We start from the raw sequence: 13,868 nt of genomic DNA, 5'->3' as shown, positions 1-13,868 counted from the left end.
CGCTGGGCACGGCAATTCATACATGGATTAATGACCGCTATGAATGTGATGTTGTATCATATCAACGCAGAAAAAAAAATGCGATGTTGATGCATTTCTTTGTCATCTTCGTCTGATGAAATGTTCTTGAATTCCCTTCGAGAAACTTCATAAAAAATGACCCCAAAAAAAATAAAGAAAGATAAGCTCAGGCTGACTTTGCAGGAAATCCATTGGGATTGAACCTTGGTTGGATAGTAAATCACATTTAACTCCCTCTTTCTGACTTGTAGCATCAAATTACTTTGAAAGTGCAATAACCAGACGATCTAGCGATGTCCTTTCATATAAAAGTAGTGTTGAAGTTTCCCGAAGTTCCACTACGTCGTTCTGGACGCAGCTCACAGCTAGACCAACTTGAACTTCTTCATAAGGTGAGAAAATGCGTGTGTGTGTTTATGTTTGAATGTATATGTTTTTGTAGTGATATATAGACTGTCATAATTAATCATCATGATAATCATCATCATTTTCAAGAGGTTTCTGCAAAAACTCTTTTTGCCCTAGTATTCAAATATCTTGCAAATGCTAAAGGTGCTACCAAGCTGTAGTACCGAAATGTTAGAAACAAAATGCGTTTGAGGAAATCATGTTCATTTACTTTAATAGCTATAATATTTTTCCTCATTTGAGTTTTGCTCTAAATATAACTATTAGACTACCATGATACCGCAAAAGCAAAGAAAGAAGAAAGATGACCCGCGTTTATCAATCGCGAATAAAGAGATTGTAGAGAAAATTGTACACAAGATTATTTATCCTAACTTTCAGCCAGAAGTAAAAATTAATCTGTCATTGGCTTTTGCATATATTTGCAATGATATTACAACTTATATAAAAAAACCCTATATTAAAGGCGTTTTTTTTTTCTTCAAACCAATTAATCAAAAATTGTAATATCACATATCTGAACAAAAGCATGTTTGAAATAGGTTTTTGCTCTTTTAGATTTGTTTTTAGAAATGGATGAGAGACAGGACTTTAATTTTGCGATTTCAAAAAATCATAAATGTCATATTTTCGTTGAAAAAACAGCAACTTTTTTTCTTTAAGACATCGACTCGACTTATCTTATCTTCATTAATTACTGTGACATTAATAATTTTAATGCATTATCATTCTGTAATTGGCTTTGCCTCTGCTACACAAAATAACAGTGTTTAAAAACATCTAAGAAAACAACAACAAACTAATATGAGAACATCCGTACTGAATAGTGAAGACTCATTGGAATATCCATCCCATTATTGGAGAAAATAAATAATGGGAAAACATTTTCTGGAGCTGAATATCACACTGCATAAATTTACGTTATCATACCCATGATAATGACATAACTGACGCTAAGGATAGGAATAGCTGTATTAATAATGAACTTGCTTCAGTGTAAATTACGAAATATATAAAACGTTTTTTTTTTTTCACTTGTCTTTTATATTTTTGTACATTGACAGGGAACAAGCAATCAATTTGAAAAACAATGAGCGCAGCCGCTACTGGAATGTCGACACAACTGCACCTAGATCTGGTGGTAACCAAAATTCTGTCATCCTCCTCCGAATTAGCTGCTGACGTGGACTATAGCTCTTTTCCTGATCAAAACCAGATCACGTGGTCTTGGGAAGCTATGACATGGTCTTGGTATGTGATCTGTGAGCTTGTTATCGCAATTCTTGGAATCACCGGCAACGCTCTCGTCATCGCTGTCGTTTTCGGTCGTCGCTCGAAGAGTCGCTCAACGGATATCCTCGTGGGAAATCTGGCTATAGCTGATTTTGTCACGTCAATCCTTTTGATTCCACACCCAAAGGTCAACTCTATTCCACACTCTTGGAAAGGCGCGTTATTTTGTAAAGTCTTAGAAGGAGAGTATTTGATGTGGTCAACGGTTACCACGTCGATTTACAGCCTGGTAGCGGTGTCCTTTGATCGCTTCTTCGCTGTTGTTTATCCAATCCATTTTAGACGTTTCGCAAATCGCCGACTGGTCAATCTCACCGTTTGTCTTATTTGGGCCGGATCGTATGTTTTGATGGTTCGTATCCTCTTGACCAACACTACTGACGTGGTTGTGGGAAAATGCGTGTATCAGCGGCCGACGCGAATCCTGGAAATCGTCTACGGGATCTATGTCTTCGTCGTCCAGCTTGCTCTCCCGACCGTCCTTATGCTTGCTACACAGACAGCCATTGCTCGCTCTCTCCGGCGGGAGGCAGCCCGCTTCGTATCGAGTGAATCCACGGCATCATTCCACAATATCGCCCGATCTCGAGTCCTCACGCTAACATTAACGGTTGTCGTTATCTACGTCATCTGCTGGGCTCCAGACCAAATAGCGTTCTTCTCTTTTAACCTGGGACTAATCAGTCCTTCGTTTGTGGGTAGTCCTCTCGCACGTGTAACAACCGCGCTCGCCATTTGTAACTCCTGCGTGAACCCAATACTGTACACCCTTCGTCACCCGCAATTCCGTGAAGCCGTTAAGGATTTTTTCAAAAACACGAGCAAAATAAATACACCAATATTTGAGGACTTGGAATTACAGCAACGACTCGAGAAAAGCAGCAGAGGCACCTGCCAAGCTTAACGGTTTGTTTGCCATATTCGCACACGTGTCAATATACCAGCATGTCAAGGTGGGATCATCTATTCCAAGCAATGTGCGTAATGCAGCACACATCTGGATGTGGACACCAAAAATGACGGGAGATGCAGTCCAATAGACTTATCCTCGCACCTTTTTCCCTTTTTCATTTTCCGTGTATAATGTTCGTTATTTCGAAGGGTCATTGTTCAAAAGATTTCTTATTCCGAAAGTCTAATTACACAATTCCGAAATCTGAAAATTCTGTATAGCTACCTAAGTATTCTCTCTAAAAATGAAGTAAGATTCGTTATTCCAAAGGTCATTAGTACGAAAATGGCGTAAGGTGCGTAAGTCCGAAAAAAAAAAATGATTTCATTTTCGGATTGACCAAGCTTTCGAATAACGAGTCATGGGGGAAAAAACATTTCGTTTTCGAATTAAATAAAGCAGCTTTTTGTTTCATTATAATTTTTTTTTTTTGCTTCGCTTGCAGAAGTGTGAAATCGCTGAATTTTTTAGATTTATAAATGCTTCACAAGAAACCCTCAGAGCGATTGTTGCTGTATATCATGTTAAATGGTAAGAAAAAGCTAGTTCTTCCTGATTTGGGGCAGATTAGAAGAATTTAAGCAGTTTCACCTTAAATTTCTACAATATAGAGTGGGAAGTAAGAATCTAAGAATCGCCAGTGTATGAGGATAGAATAATAATTTTCCTGCACAATATCCGAATTTCTATTTTGCTTAAAGTCAAAAGAATGGCAACCGTTTTAGAAAACACTTGGCCTTTAAAGGGAAGGTAATGTTTTTGTTGAGACCTGACTTGAGGTTTCTAGCTTTTTGGGAAGAAAATGAGTAACCTCTTGTGAAATATGAAAGAGCATACAAGAGGAATTCAATGTTTATATGAAATTGGTTTTGAAATGGCTGAGACATCCGAAACAAAGCGATCCTAATAAAAGGTGGGACCAACTTTTCATCAGGATCGTTTTCTTTTTACTTTGTTTTTGGATGTCTCAGCCATTCTGATTTACGCATGAATGAACACATTCGTTTTTGTCCTCCAAGGCACAAAGGCAAAAAGTGCAGAAATTGACATTAATTTTGACATTCATTTGCATAAAAATAAGCCCTTCAAGCTAGCAGTGATAACAAAATACCAATTTCACGCAACGGAAAGCATGAATGAAATGACAGAAACAAGTTCTCGTTCTCTTGTTTCTTTTTATATTCCCAAATAAAAAACATAGTGGCGACACTGAACGGGAAACTTAAATGACACGGGGAGTATAGGTTAAGTCGCAAAGGTGATAAAACCGACAAGATTTCCTTATATCATTTTGATTTAAGGAATTTAAGAATTTATGAGACAAATTCAAGAACCAAACATCATTTATATTTTTTATTTGGAATATCACCTTTTCAAATTTCGACAATCATTGGTACCATTGCTTCTTCTCTTATGTCTTTTGAATATGGATTTCACGCAAGATTATTCTCTTTCCGCCATTATCTTTTGCCTTCTTTATATTTGGAGGATTACAAATATATTATAGAGATCACAGATTGAGTTTTGCAAACAAATTAATTTGCATTTCTTATTGTGCTGAATTTCTCTTCTGTTCTCATTGTTATATGTGACCCTGCACCACAAAACGAACAAAAAGTCGTCAGACATGAAATTTTAGTTGAGAGCATATTCTGAAAAAGCAGACTATTACCTTTAAAATGATGTATAACTCAAGCCAATTTGACTCTCCTAACCTGTCTATATATTGGATAGAAGACACACACTCAGGAAAAGTGTGAACTGAGAAAAGAGGCTCTGAAGTACAGTGTCTATTCAAGCGCTTAATCTTTACCAAGCCGTGCTTGCTGTGCAATGAATGGGACAAAAAAAAACAACAGGAAGTAAACCACCGGAGTAACAACAATGAAGGGATTATCAGAATAAATTGAAATTGATCATGTCTCATTAAGACATTCTGTCCTTAGTTAATGCCAACCTTCAAGGCAGTAGCGTTATCCCTTCAAAAGTTATAGAACTTGAAAGTGAGGAGTGTGTACAAGGTTTTTAAGAAATAAAAACGGGACTCTAAAGACACACTTAATCACACTATTCGGCTAAATAATATTCCAGAAACACGGCTAAAAGTCACACTTTCCTGCCCGTTTTATGATCCCAAATTTTAGCATAATGTAGAAGAAGACTTGGTCTTTCAGAAAATATGAAAAAGTCAACATCTGCTCAGTTAACCCTATTCACCTATATATATTCAGTCCTTACACAAATTCAGTGTGTGCGACTTTTTGTTTTGTGGTGCACGGTTCTGGAAGGGCACATACCTATGAATACCAACTGGTCCATTTTTGCAATCTTTACTTTTGTGCTTTGGAAGAGAAACACAATGTGTTCACTCATGTCTAATTTTTTTCCCTTTTTATTGACGTACTAAGTTGAAAGCCAATTGGATTACCTATCACATGACATATAAAACATTGATATCAACCAAACGATCTATGAGAAGGATGAAAAAATGTTTTTACTTTTTACTTTTTTTTTTGCTGAATATAAAGGTTCTCTCGTTTGGGAGGTTGATAACGTACGAAATGAAACTTATTATGGTGGTTTGCCAAAAGTGTGGGTGTGAAGGTGCGTGAGGCTTGAGGAGTATGAGATTAAAGTGGGACACTCTGTGCCGCATCCTTCCTATCTGGTAATCCTCTTGCACTCTGGGAGGAGTCCAACAGGGAACTGCAGCAAACACAGGGAGAGAAGGGATCACTTTGATAACACGTTTCACACTCCTACCAGTTATGGACCTAAAGTTTTTGTTCTATAATCTATTCAGTTATAACTTTGTTTTGTTTTAACATGTTCATGCATCATAATAATCACAACAACTACTTTTGTAAATTTCGAATTGTTTGCTGTTGCTGTTTTTTTTTGTGTGTGGAAGGGGTGAATTAACTATTGTTCTCTTCAATGATGTGTATTACAATGTTATTTCGTTAAGAAATAACATGAAAAATAAATTCATGTCAATATTAGGTGTAGAATTTCTACAGCTTAGTGTAAAATGTGTATTGTCAACCAGATTTCAATAATGGATACGGACATAACTGATATATTAGTACACAAATAAAGTTACACTGCTACCCCTCCGCACTTAAAGCAATCTTGCGCTGTTTCTATACTCCTTGTATTTACAAGTACCTTTTACTTATTGTGATTTTGCCAAGTCTCGAACAAATAAAAAAGCAATCACATCACGATCCTTCGTACTTGATTGTGGAGGTATTCTTTCACTGATGTCATTTCTCTTCAAGTCATGTGGTACCTTAAAATTAGATATGCACTTAAAATGCAAGTTGGTCCCTACCAAACGGACACTGAAGAAAAGGCGGATGGATGAGTAGCAAAAGAACAACTAATCATTGTGCCAAACAACTATCACTAAAATGAGATACAAAGTGTGACAGTTATTGAATTCACAAGTCCAGTGATTTTCCATCAGAGTGATATTGGTAGCCCCCAGTGCCGTAAATAGAGAGTCTGGCCAACTCGGTTTTCGGCTTGTGAGTTTGGAAAATATTAGAATATTAGACAATCTGAATTCCTTTAAGAATGTTCATGATTCTTTCGAAAAAAATTATACATGCAGTCACAGTTCATATTGAAGTGTTTGGATTTTACCTGAAGAAGATAAACACGCTTAATGTTTTTTTTTGTTATTTTATTTTATTCTTTTTCAGTGCGTTTACTCTTTGTTTTGTTATGTTGTATTTTGTTTCTTGGTTGATAATTATGTATTACCTCTACGGTGGCATGGATTTTGTATCGTTTCTGTATCGTATCTTTGTTGTCCTGTTTATGTCAAGTATCTGAAATAAAGCTTCTTGGTTGATTAGAGCTTTAATCCCCGTGAATAAATTCAATAAGCAAACAAACAAAAAACGGACACTAATTTCGTTTACCTAGATGTTCGTTAATCCACAAAAAACGACACAAGATTGCTTTATGTTTACGTATGTGGCGTTATTCCGAAAGTCCGTAACTCCTTAGGTTTGTTAATCCAAAAATAAAATAAGATTTCTAATGCTGAAGGTTCTTTTAGACATTCGTAAATGAAGTATCATTTGTTATTCCAAAGGTTCATGAAATGAAATAACATTTCGTTAATCACAAAATGCAACAATATGGAAAGAGTGTGTATTAACTAATCTTCACAAAACTTCAGAATAACGATCGGCTAAAATGTGCGATAAATTGTACAATGTGCCTGTAATATGGATTTATGCAAATGTCACGATAACATGATAAAAAAGCTGCAGCTAATTTGAATGATTGTAATGTCCAAAGCCACCAAGGGGTCGTGGATTTAAGAGCTCAATCAGAGGTACTAGGTGTTTCAAAAAACATTTCCCACTTGTGATCATTAATGGTTCAAAAACTATTCATCCGATAAAATTGTCATTGATATGAGTAATAGGTGAATAGTGTACAATTTTGTTAAAGGTAATTTGAATGTGAAAAAATAAATCAATTTCATTAAATCTAAGATTGATTTTGAAGTAAGGTTTCAGATTTGGTCAAATTCGAACCCTCTGTATAAAAATTGAACTCTGCACAGGAACCAATGATGTGTAAGTGAGTGTGTGCTAACAATGACCCTAAACAATGGACATGCCTGAACCACCTGTTGACTAGGCATCAGTCTCGTGCTCCTAGGCACATGAATGCTTAATCAATGATTCATGTGGATTGCCCTGGGCACTGCTAGTCTGAATTCATGCATGATAAAGGGTAAAATGCATGCACATGGCAAAAGTAAGCACATGTTTCCACGTGCTTGCAAACACCACATTTCAATCCAGCTGGCATCATTTTCAAATTTTGCTTCACATATCACTAAATTTGGGATATAAGTAAGCAAAAATGATCTAAAGTTCTTCATTTTAATACAACTGTCTACTAATAGTGTATACTCTAATTGATTTTCTTTGCTTCCTTTCACCATGTTAACGACAGAACAGAAGGTATGCATTGTAATTTTGTTTTCCAGAAGTAGGGAGAGCACTGTCGCGACTCAACGACATTATCGGCAGGCGTTTGACTTTACACAGATACTGCCAGAGGCTGAATAAAGACTAGTTGTGATAGTAGAATTTCTCATGAATAAAGATTAATAATGAAGCATTCAAACCCTGGCCATTGTTCAGGACCATTGTCAAGGTGTTAACCACACACTCCCATACACACCCATTGACCCCTGTGCAAAGTGAAAATTTTGTACAGAGGGTTGCAAATAGAGCAAAATCTTGAACCTAACTGTGAAATTAATCATGGATTTCATGAAACTGATTTATGCTTTCATATTTAAACCACCTTCAACAAAATTGTACACTATTCAGTTATCACTCATATCAATGACAGTGTTATCTAATTTTTTGAATTATTAAGAATAAAAAATGGGAAATGTTTTTTGAAACACCTAGTAGCAATGTTATTCATACTTATACATGATACGGACATCAAAAATGAAACACAAGTGACGTGACACGTTAACTCTAATAGGATTACAATCCACCACGCATACAAGATAATGAGGGGAGGGGTGATTAGATCCTAAAGCGAGGTTCACGGTCGCTTCCTGTTTCGCTGCCAACACTTTTGCAATGTCACATAGTAATCGTCAAGTTTGGGAATACTCTCTCATTAAGGAATAAATGGAAATATAAGTTCTTGGAAATGTATCCAATGGTGTGGGGTATTACATGTAGGGTAATATTCAGAGATATCGTGGATTATTTTAACAAGTGAATAACTATCCGAACTTTTGAACGGATCTTCCGATCTTCCTAAAACTTCACTAATGTGAACTTCTAATTCTTTTGCATTCACCGAATCCACATTATCATAGCTTATAGGGTAAATTTCCCTGGAAATTCCCTGCATTCCCTAGACTTTCCCTGCAGAGCAATAGTATTGACGTTGATTATCACTGTAAAAGGAAATTGAGCACAGTAAAAGGAAATTGAGGGCTCCATTCACCTGCCAAAGGGTCAATTTTATTGAACACTTTGAACTTTTAAGAACTAACTGTAAGCATCCTAATCATGAACACAACACAACGTCATGGCTTCATGTATGCATGCACACGCACACATATACGTATATGTATATATGAACATATTTTCATAAACATATTCACTGTATTTGGATATACGATTATAGACGGATAGAGAGAGAGAGAGGGAGAGGGAGAGAGAGGGCAAAGTACAATACATGAATTATATTAATGAAATAAAAATTACTATTATTTCATGAAGAGTTTGATCGCTAAATGGGCTAAGCACAACTTTAAAACATTTAAAAGAAAGTTTATCATCAGATACAGATACACAAAACGTTGCCAGTGGTACCGCGTTATTGCAAAGTAACAATAATATGCGTGCGTGTATATACAAATTATGTGAATGTCGAATAGCGAGTGACATTGTGAGGGTTTAATCTTATGTTGCGCTTTAATAGCCAGACACTGTGGGGAAAAATCACACTGCACGAGTCTAAATGTGTCTATGGAAGATAAAAACGGGGTACTCCGACAAGTACCTTTTGCTAATTTATGTGTGTGAGCTTCTGTGTGTGTTTGAGTGTGATTCAGTGTACTGTGCATGCTCCAGCTTTCTTCTTATTTTTTTTTCATCTACCTATCTCCTTCTATCCCGTTTTCAAATACCTATGGAATGCAAATGCATGTTTTCTCGTGTTGATTCATGATACCCTCAACATCACTCACATGCCCAACTGAATGTCTAAATGCAATATCTATGTACTTCATAATATTTCTACGATTTTCTCATAACCACTCTGATACACACACACACACACACACACACACACACACAAACACACACACACATACACACACACACACACACACACACACACAAACACCAATATTCCGCAAGTGACATCTGTCAATCTACAGCTAAAGCCCTAATACATTATTATGATTAACAAAATACATTGCAAGGAAACATGCAAGTTATGATTGGTCTAGGGAAAAGTGCATTCAAGAATATTCCCATTTACGTTAGCGGGAGAAAAAAAAGAGACAATGAAAGAGAGACAGAGAGAGAGAGGGAGAGACAAACAAACAGAGAGGGAGAGAGAGACAGAAACACAATCCTAATGCACTCAAGGACTGTTATGTCATTGATCATTTCATGACAAAGAGGATATTACAAAATCATTGAATTTTGTTTTCCTCAAAAAAGTCATAAATATTTTGTTATTATGTCGCTCATCCATTAGCGCTGGCACTGCAATTCGTGCCCGAATTAATGGCAGCTAGAGATGTAATATTGTAGTATAATAGCACAAAAATTGCGACGTTGGTGAGTTTCTTTGTGATATTCATCTGAGTAAATCTTCTTGAATTTGTGTAAAGTAATGAAACTGTTTTCTTTTTTCATTTGGATATACCGACTTAGGAAAAAAAAAAGAAGGATGAGCTTTGCAAAAAGTCTTAAGTGGCTTCAAGGTAAGATCATAGATTCCATTCAACTCTTTGTGACTTCTGGCATTCAATTACTTTCAAAGTGCACTCGTCGCACGCTCTAGAGATGTGCTTTCATATAAAAGTAGTGTGAAAGTTTCTGAAGTTCCACTTCGTCTTTTTGGATGTTTGCTGCCAGACCAACCTGATCTTCTTCATGAGGTAAGGTTTAGTGTATGTGAACGTGTAAATGCCGATTTATTTTTGCTGTGAGAAAGTAAGCAATCAGAGAAAATTCCTTTATCTTTTTCCTTTTGTTTTTAGTAGCCTTTGTATTTTGACTTATAAATGTCATGCATATCTTTCGGCAGTATTTTCCAAAGTACAGTAAAGAAAATTGAATCCCAGAAAACTGATTAAAATCTTAATCACATACAAAGTAGATTTTTGTTTTTCTTTCGGGGAAACAAGCTGCATTTACTCAACATAACACTGTGAAGTTAATGGCCATGACGGTACAATTAACCATGTTGACCATGAACTGATGAAACATACAGATTTAACAGCTCATGTTGAATGAGTGAACATAAGGGCTAATCGTTGTGTTTGTTGATTCATGACCACAATGTACAGATCGGATCAAGAAGTGTTATTCAACGAATCATTTATATGACATAAAGGGTTCAAAAATGACGATGACAAAACAATAGTTATATTATAACATTCTCGAAAAAAGAGAATGTTTCACAGACTCCCGCCCATTTTTTTCGGTGACTTCTGAAAATTGACCAACTATTTGTCTTTAATGTATACTGACTCGTGCTTGATTCAACAGACTAATCGCAGAGATTCTCACAGAAGTCAGTAAATAAGCTCAAAAATACATCTACTCGAATATTTGGCTCAGAACATTTTTGTTAAAAAAAGTTACGCTTGATTTCATTTAAAAAGGAGGTACTTTCTGTGTGTGTACATTTTAATTGTGTCTTTGAAAACAACAAGGACTTAGGGAGGGATCTCAAAGGTGCTTTCATTTAATTTTTGTCATTAGGGATTGTTTAGAGAAATAAAAAAACAGAAAGAATTTCGTAAAGCTATTTCTATTCCCAATTTTCTGAGAATAATATGTCCCAATTTCCTTTGAACAACATCAAGGCTATTAGGAGAACAGATAAGTTCACCCTACCAATAACATTTGCATTAATTTTGGAGAATATCCACATTTTTTGTCGCAATTTGAATAAAAAATCAAATAAATTATCTTTGAAATTGAAAAAAAAATCAAATACATGTTACTTATTTACACTGTTGCCACTCTTCCAGATAACATTTGTTTTGACAATTATCTTCGTGATTAAGTGAACTCCACCGAATTTCTAGGTTTACAGTTGACATTAAGTTATCAATGAAATAACATATCAATACTAACATTAAAATGACATCTAGAAATGCTAAAGTCATAGATAAATTAAAAGGGGTTTTCCTCCTTCTGTTCTTTTCACACGCTATTCTACTTTGATTCTACCTCATTTATGTAATGGACATTTAGTCTGGGGTAACTCAGATACACTTCTGATTAATAAAATCTATTTATTACAAAAGACGGTCTGGAAAATCTGGAAAATAGTATTCTACTTTGATATTTTTTTAAAGACAACTTAGGAATAATTTTTTACAAAGATATTCTGTTTGAAATTATCAATCCCCCTGCTCGATATCCTCTCCGTTCCCCATCTCTTCTTTCCCCTCTCATTTCAAGTTGTCTCATCTATTCCTTCTTTTCGTATCCTCTCATCCCATCCCTGCTGGAAAGAACACAGTATCCCACAGTGTGAACAGTGTGAACACACTGTGAACACAGTTTGAAATCTCTCCACACTGCTAAATTCGAACGTTTTAAAAATGTGAACGCAATGTGAGTCATCAATTCACGGTGTGAAACAAAGCATTACTATGTGAACACTCTGTGAAAACCACACCACAGTGTGAAATCATCTTCACATTGTTAGATTCGAGCGTTTTCACATAGTCCACGATGTGAACACACTGTGAACACACTGTGGGACACTGTGTTCTTTCCAGCAGGGATCTTTGTCTCATCACGCGGAGCTTCATCTTTAGTTGTTTTAGTTCTTTATTCTGGTATATGTCTCTTGTTGTTACGTGTTTGATTCAGGCTTTCATTATGACGTGATTTATTTTTCAGGAGCCTGTCAAGTAATATACACAAACTGTGCTTGTAATTTAAGCTCATGGGCGTCACGGGGGGGGGGGGGGGGGGGGGTGCGTTGGGTGCGAACGCACCCCCCTTCAGATACTTAAAAAAAAAATCAGTCTGCGAGCGACCTGAACGCCAGACGCTAAATAATAATAATAATTATTATTATTTGTTGTTTTTTTTTTTTTTTTTTGCACCAGGGACGAAAAAAAAAAAAAAAAAAAACTCGTCGGCAAAAACAATTCGCACCCCTGGTTCTGGCAGCACTGATTTTGTACATATCTATAAGTATTGTATGCAGTGTTTACTATTTATCAACCGTACTGTACATCCATACGATACGGAGCACGTACATGTTTGCATGTACGTGTGCTACTTACAATTAATAGTATGTAGAGTCTATGTACGTTACTTCTGACCAATCCATATTGCCAGCCCAAGAGCGAGCCTTAGCCTCATTAAAAAAAAAAATGAAAAAAAAGGAGGGGCAAGCATATCATTTTGCCCACCCCCCCCCCCCCCTCCATAATTCCACAGACAAGAAGATTTTCTTCTTTTTTTTGACAGAAAAACAAAAAGTTGCCCCCATAAAAATATTGGAGGGGTAAGCATATTTTGATTTTGCCCCCCCCCCCATAATTAATGATTCCCGAAATGAGAAGATTTTCTTGCTTTTGAAAGAAAACAAAAAATGTTGCCCCCATAAAAATATTGGAAGGCAAGCGCACCATTTGCTCCACCCCACATAATCATAATTCCCGCGATGAAAAGATTTTCTTGCTGTTTTGTTAGAAATCTGTCAAATTATTTCACCCAAAAGCAGTGGCGTAACTACGGAGGGGGGGGGGGGGTGCGCCCCCTTCCCAACCCGCTGGTAAAAAAATAAAGACTTGCCAAAATAGTAATTCATCTGTTAGTAAACTGCTTTTGAATGAAAGGGTGATCAAGAAAAAACAGATAATTTTTCTATGATTTCTATTAACCATAATTAGATAGGTATATAGTGTGGAACATTGTTCAAAAAGCCCGGACCCGACAAAAAAAAAAAAAAAAAATGTGATTCAGCGTGATTCCTGGTTGGCATTCTGCATATAAGCAGGATGTGCGCAGTGTACTCAGAACATCCGAACGACAAAAAGAGTCGCTACAATGTTGCGCAATTTTATGTAGAATGTACATCGTTGTACCTTACGCTTCGTTATATCAAAGCTAGATCATTGATTTTGCAGTGTTGTTTTACGTACTAGTCGATATAAAAATGTCTTGCATTGCCAATAAAAAGACTTGACCTGGCTAATTCCTAACTTTTCCATGTATATAATACACACACACAAACAAACACGCACAATTAGGGGATGCTCTAAAGTGCAGATTTTGGACATCCTTCCCCCGCTTGGTCACTTCGGACGCCACCTCGCTGGTCATATATACCTCCCCCAGTTATTAACATAAACTCACACCCATGACTACCAGTGGCGGATCCAGGGTAGGGGCGCACCGGGCGTATCCCCCCCCCCCTC

The 13,868-nt window shown here is 36.5% G+C and overlaps 1 protein-coding gene across 1 annotated transcript; it reads left to right on the top strand.

Annotated features, from left to right (window-relative positions):
• The first annotated feature begins 1,519 nt into the window (after nt 1–1,519).
• Nucleotides 1,520–2,626, top strand: LOC139723345 (allatostatin-A receptor-like). The gene has a single exon (XM_071634602.1). The coding sequence runs from the start codon at nt 1,520–1,522 to the stop codon at nt 2,624–2,626; it is 1,107 nt and encodes a 368-aa protein (XP_071490703.1).
• The last annotated feature ends 11,242 nt before the right edge of the window (nt 2,627–13,868 follow it).

The sequence above is a fragment of the Diadema antillarum genome, unplaced genomic scaffold (genome assembly GCF_040938485.1).
Source record: "Diadema antillarum isolate AM-2024a unplaced genomic scaffold, OU_Dant_1.0 scf00000187, whole genome shotgun sequence".
NCBI classification, from domain to species: domain Eukaryota; kingdom Metazoa; phylum Echinodermata; class Echinoidea; order Diadematoida; family Diadematidae; genus Diadema; species Diadema antillarum.
This window is presented reverse-complemented; position numbering and strand designations above follow the sequence as displayed.

Coding starts and splice junctions, on each gene's coding strand:
- LOC139723345 (XM_071634602.1), top strand. CDS start 1,520: ATGAGCGCAGCCGCTACTGGAATGTCGACACAACTGCACCTAGATCTG.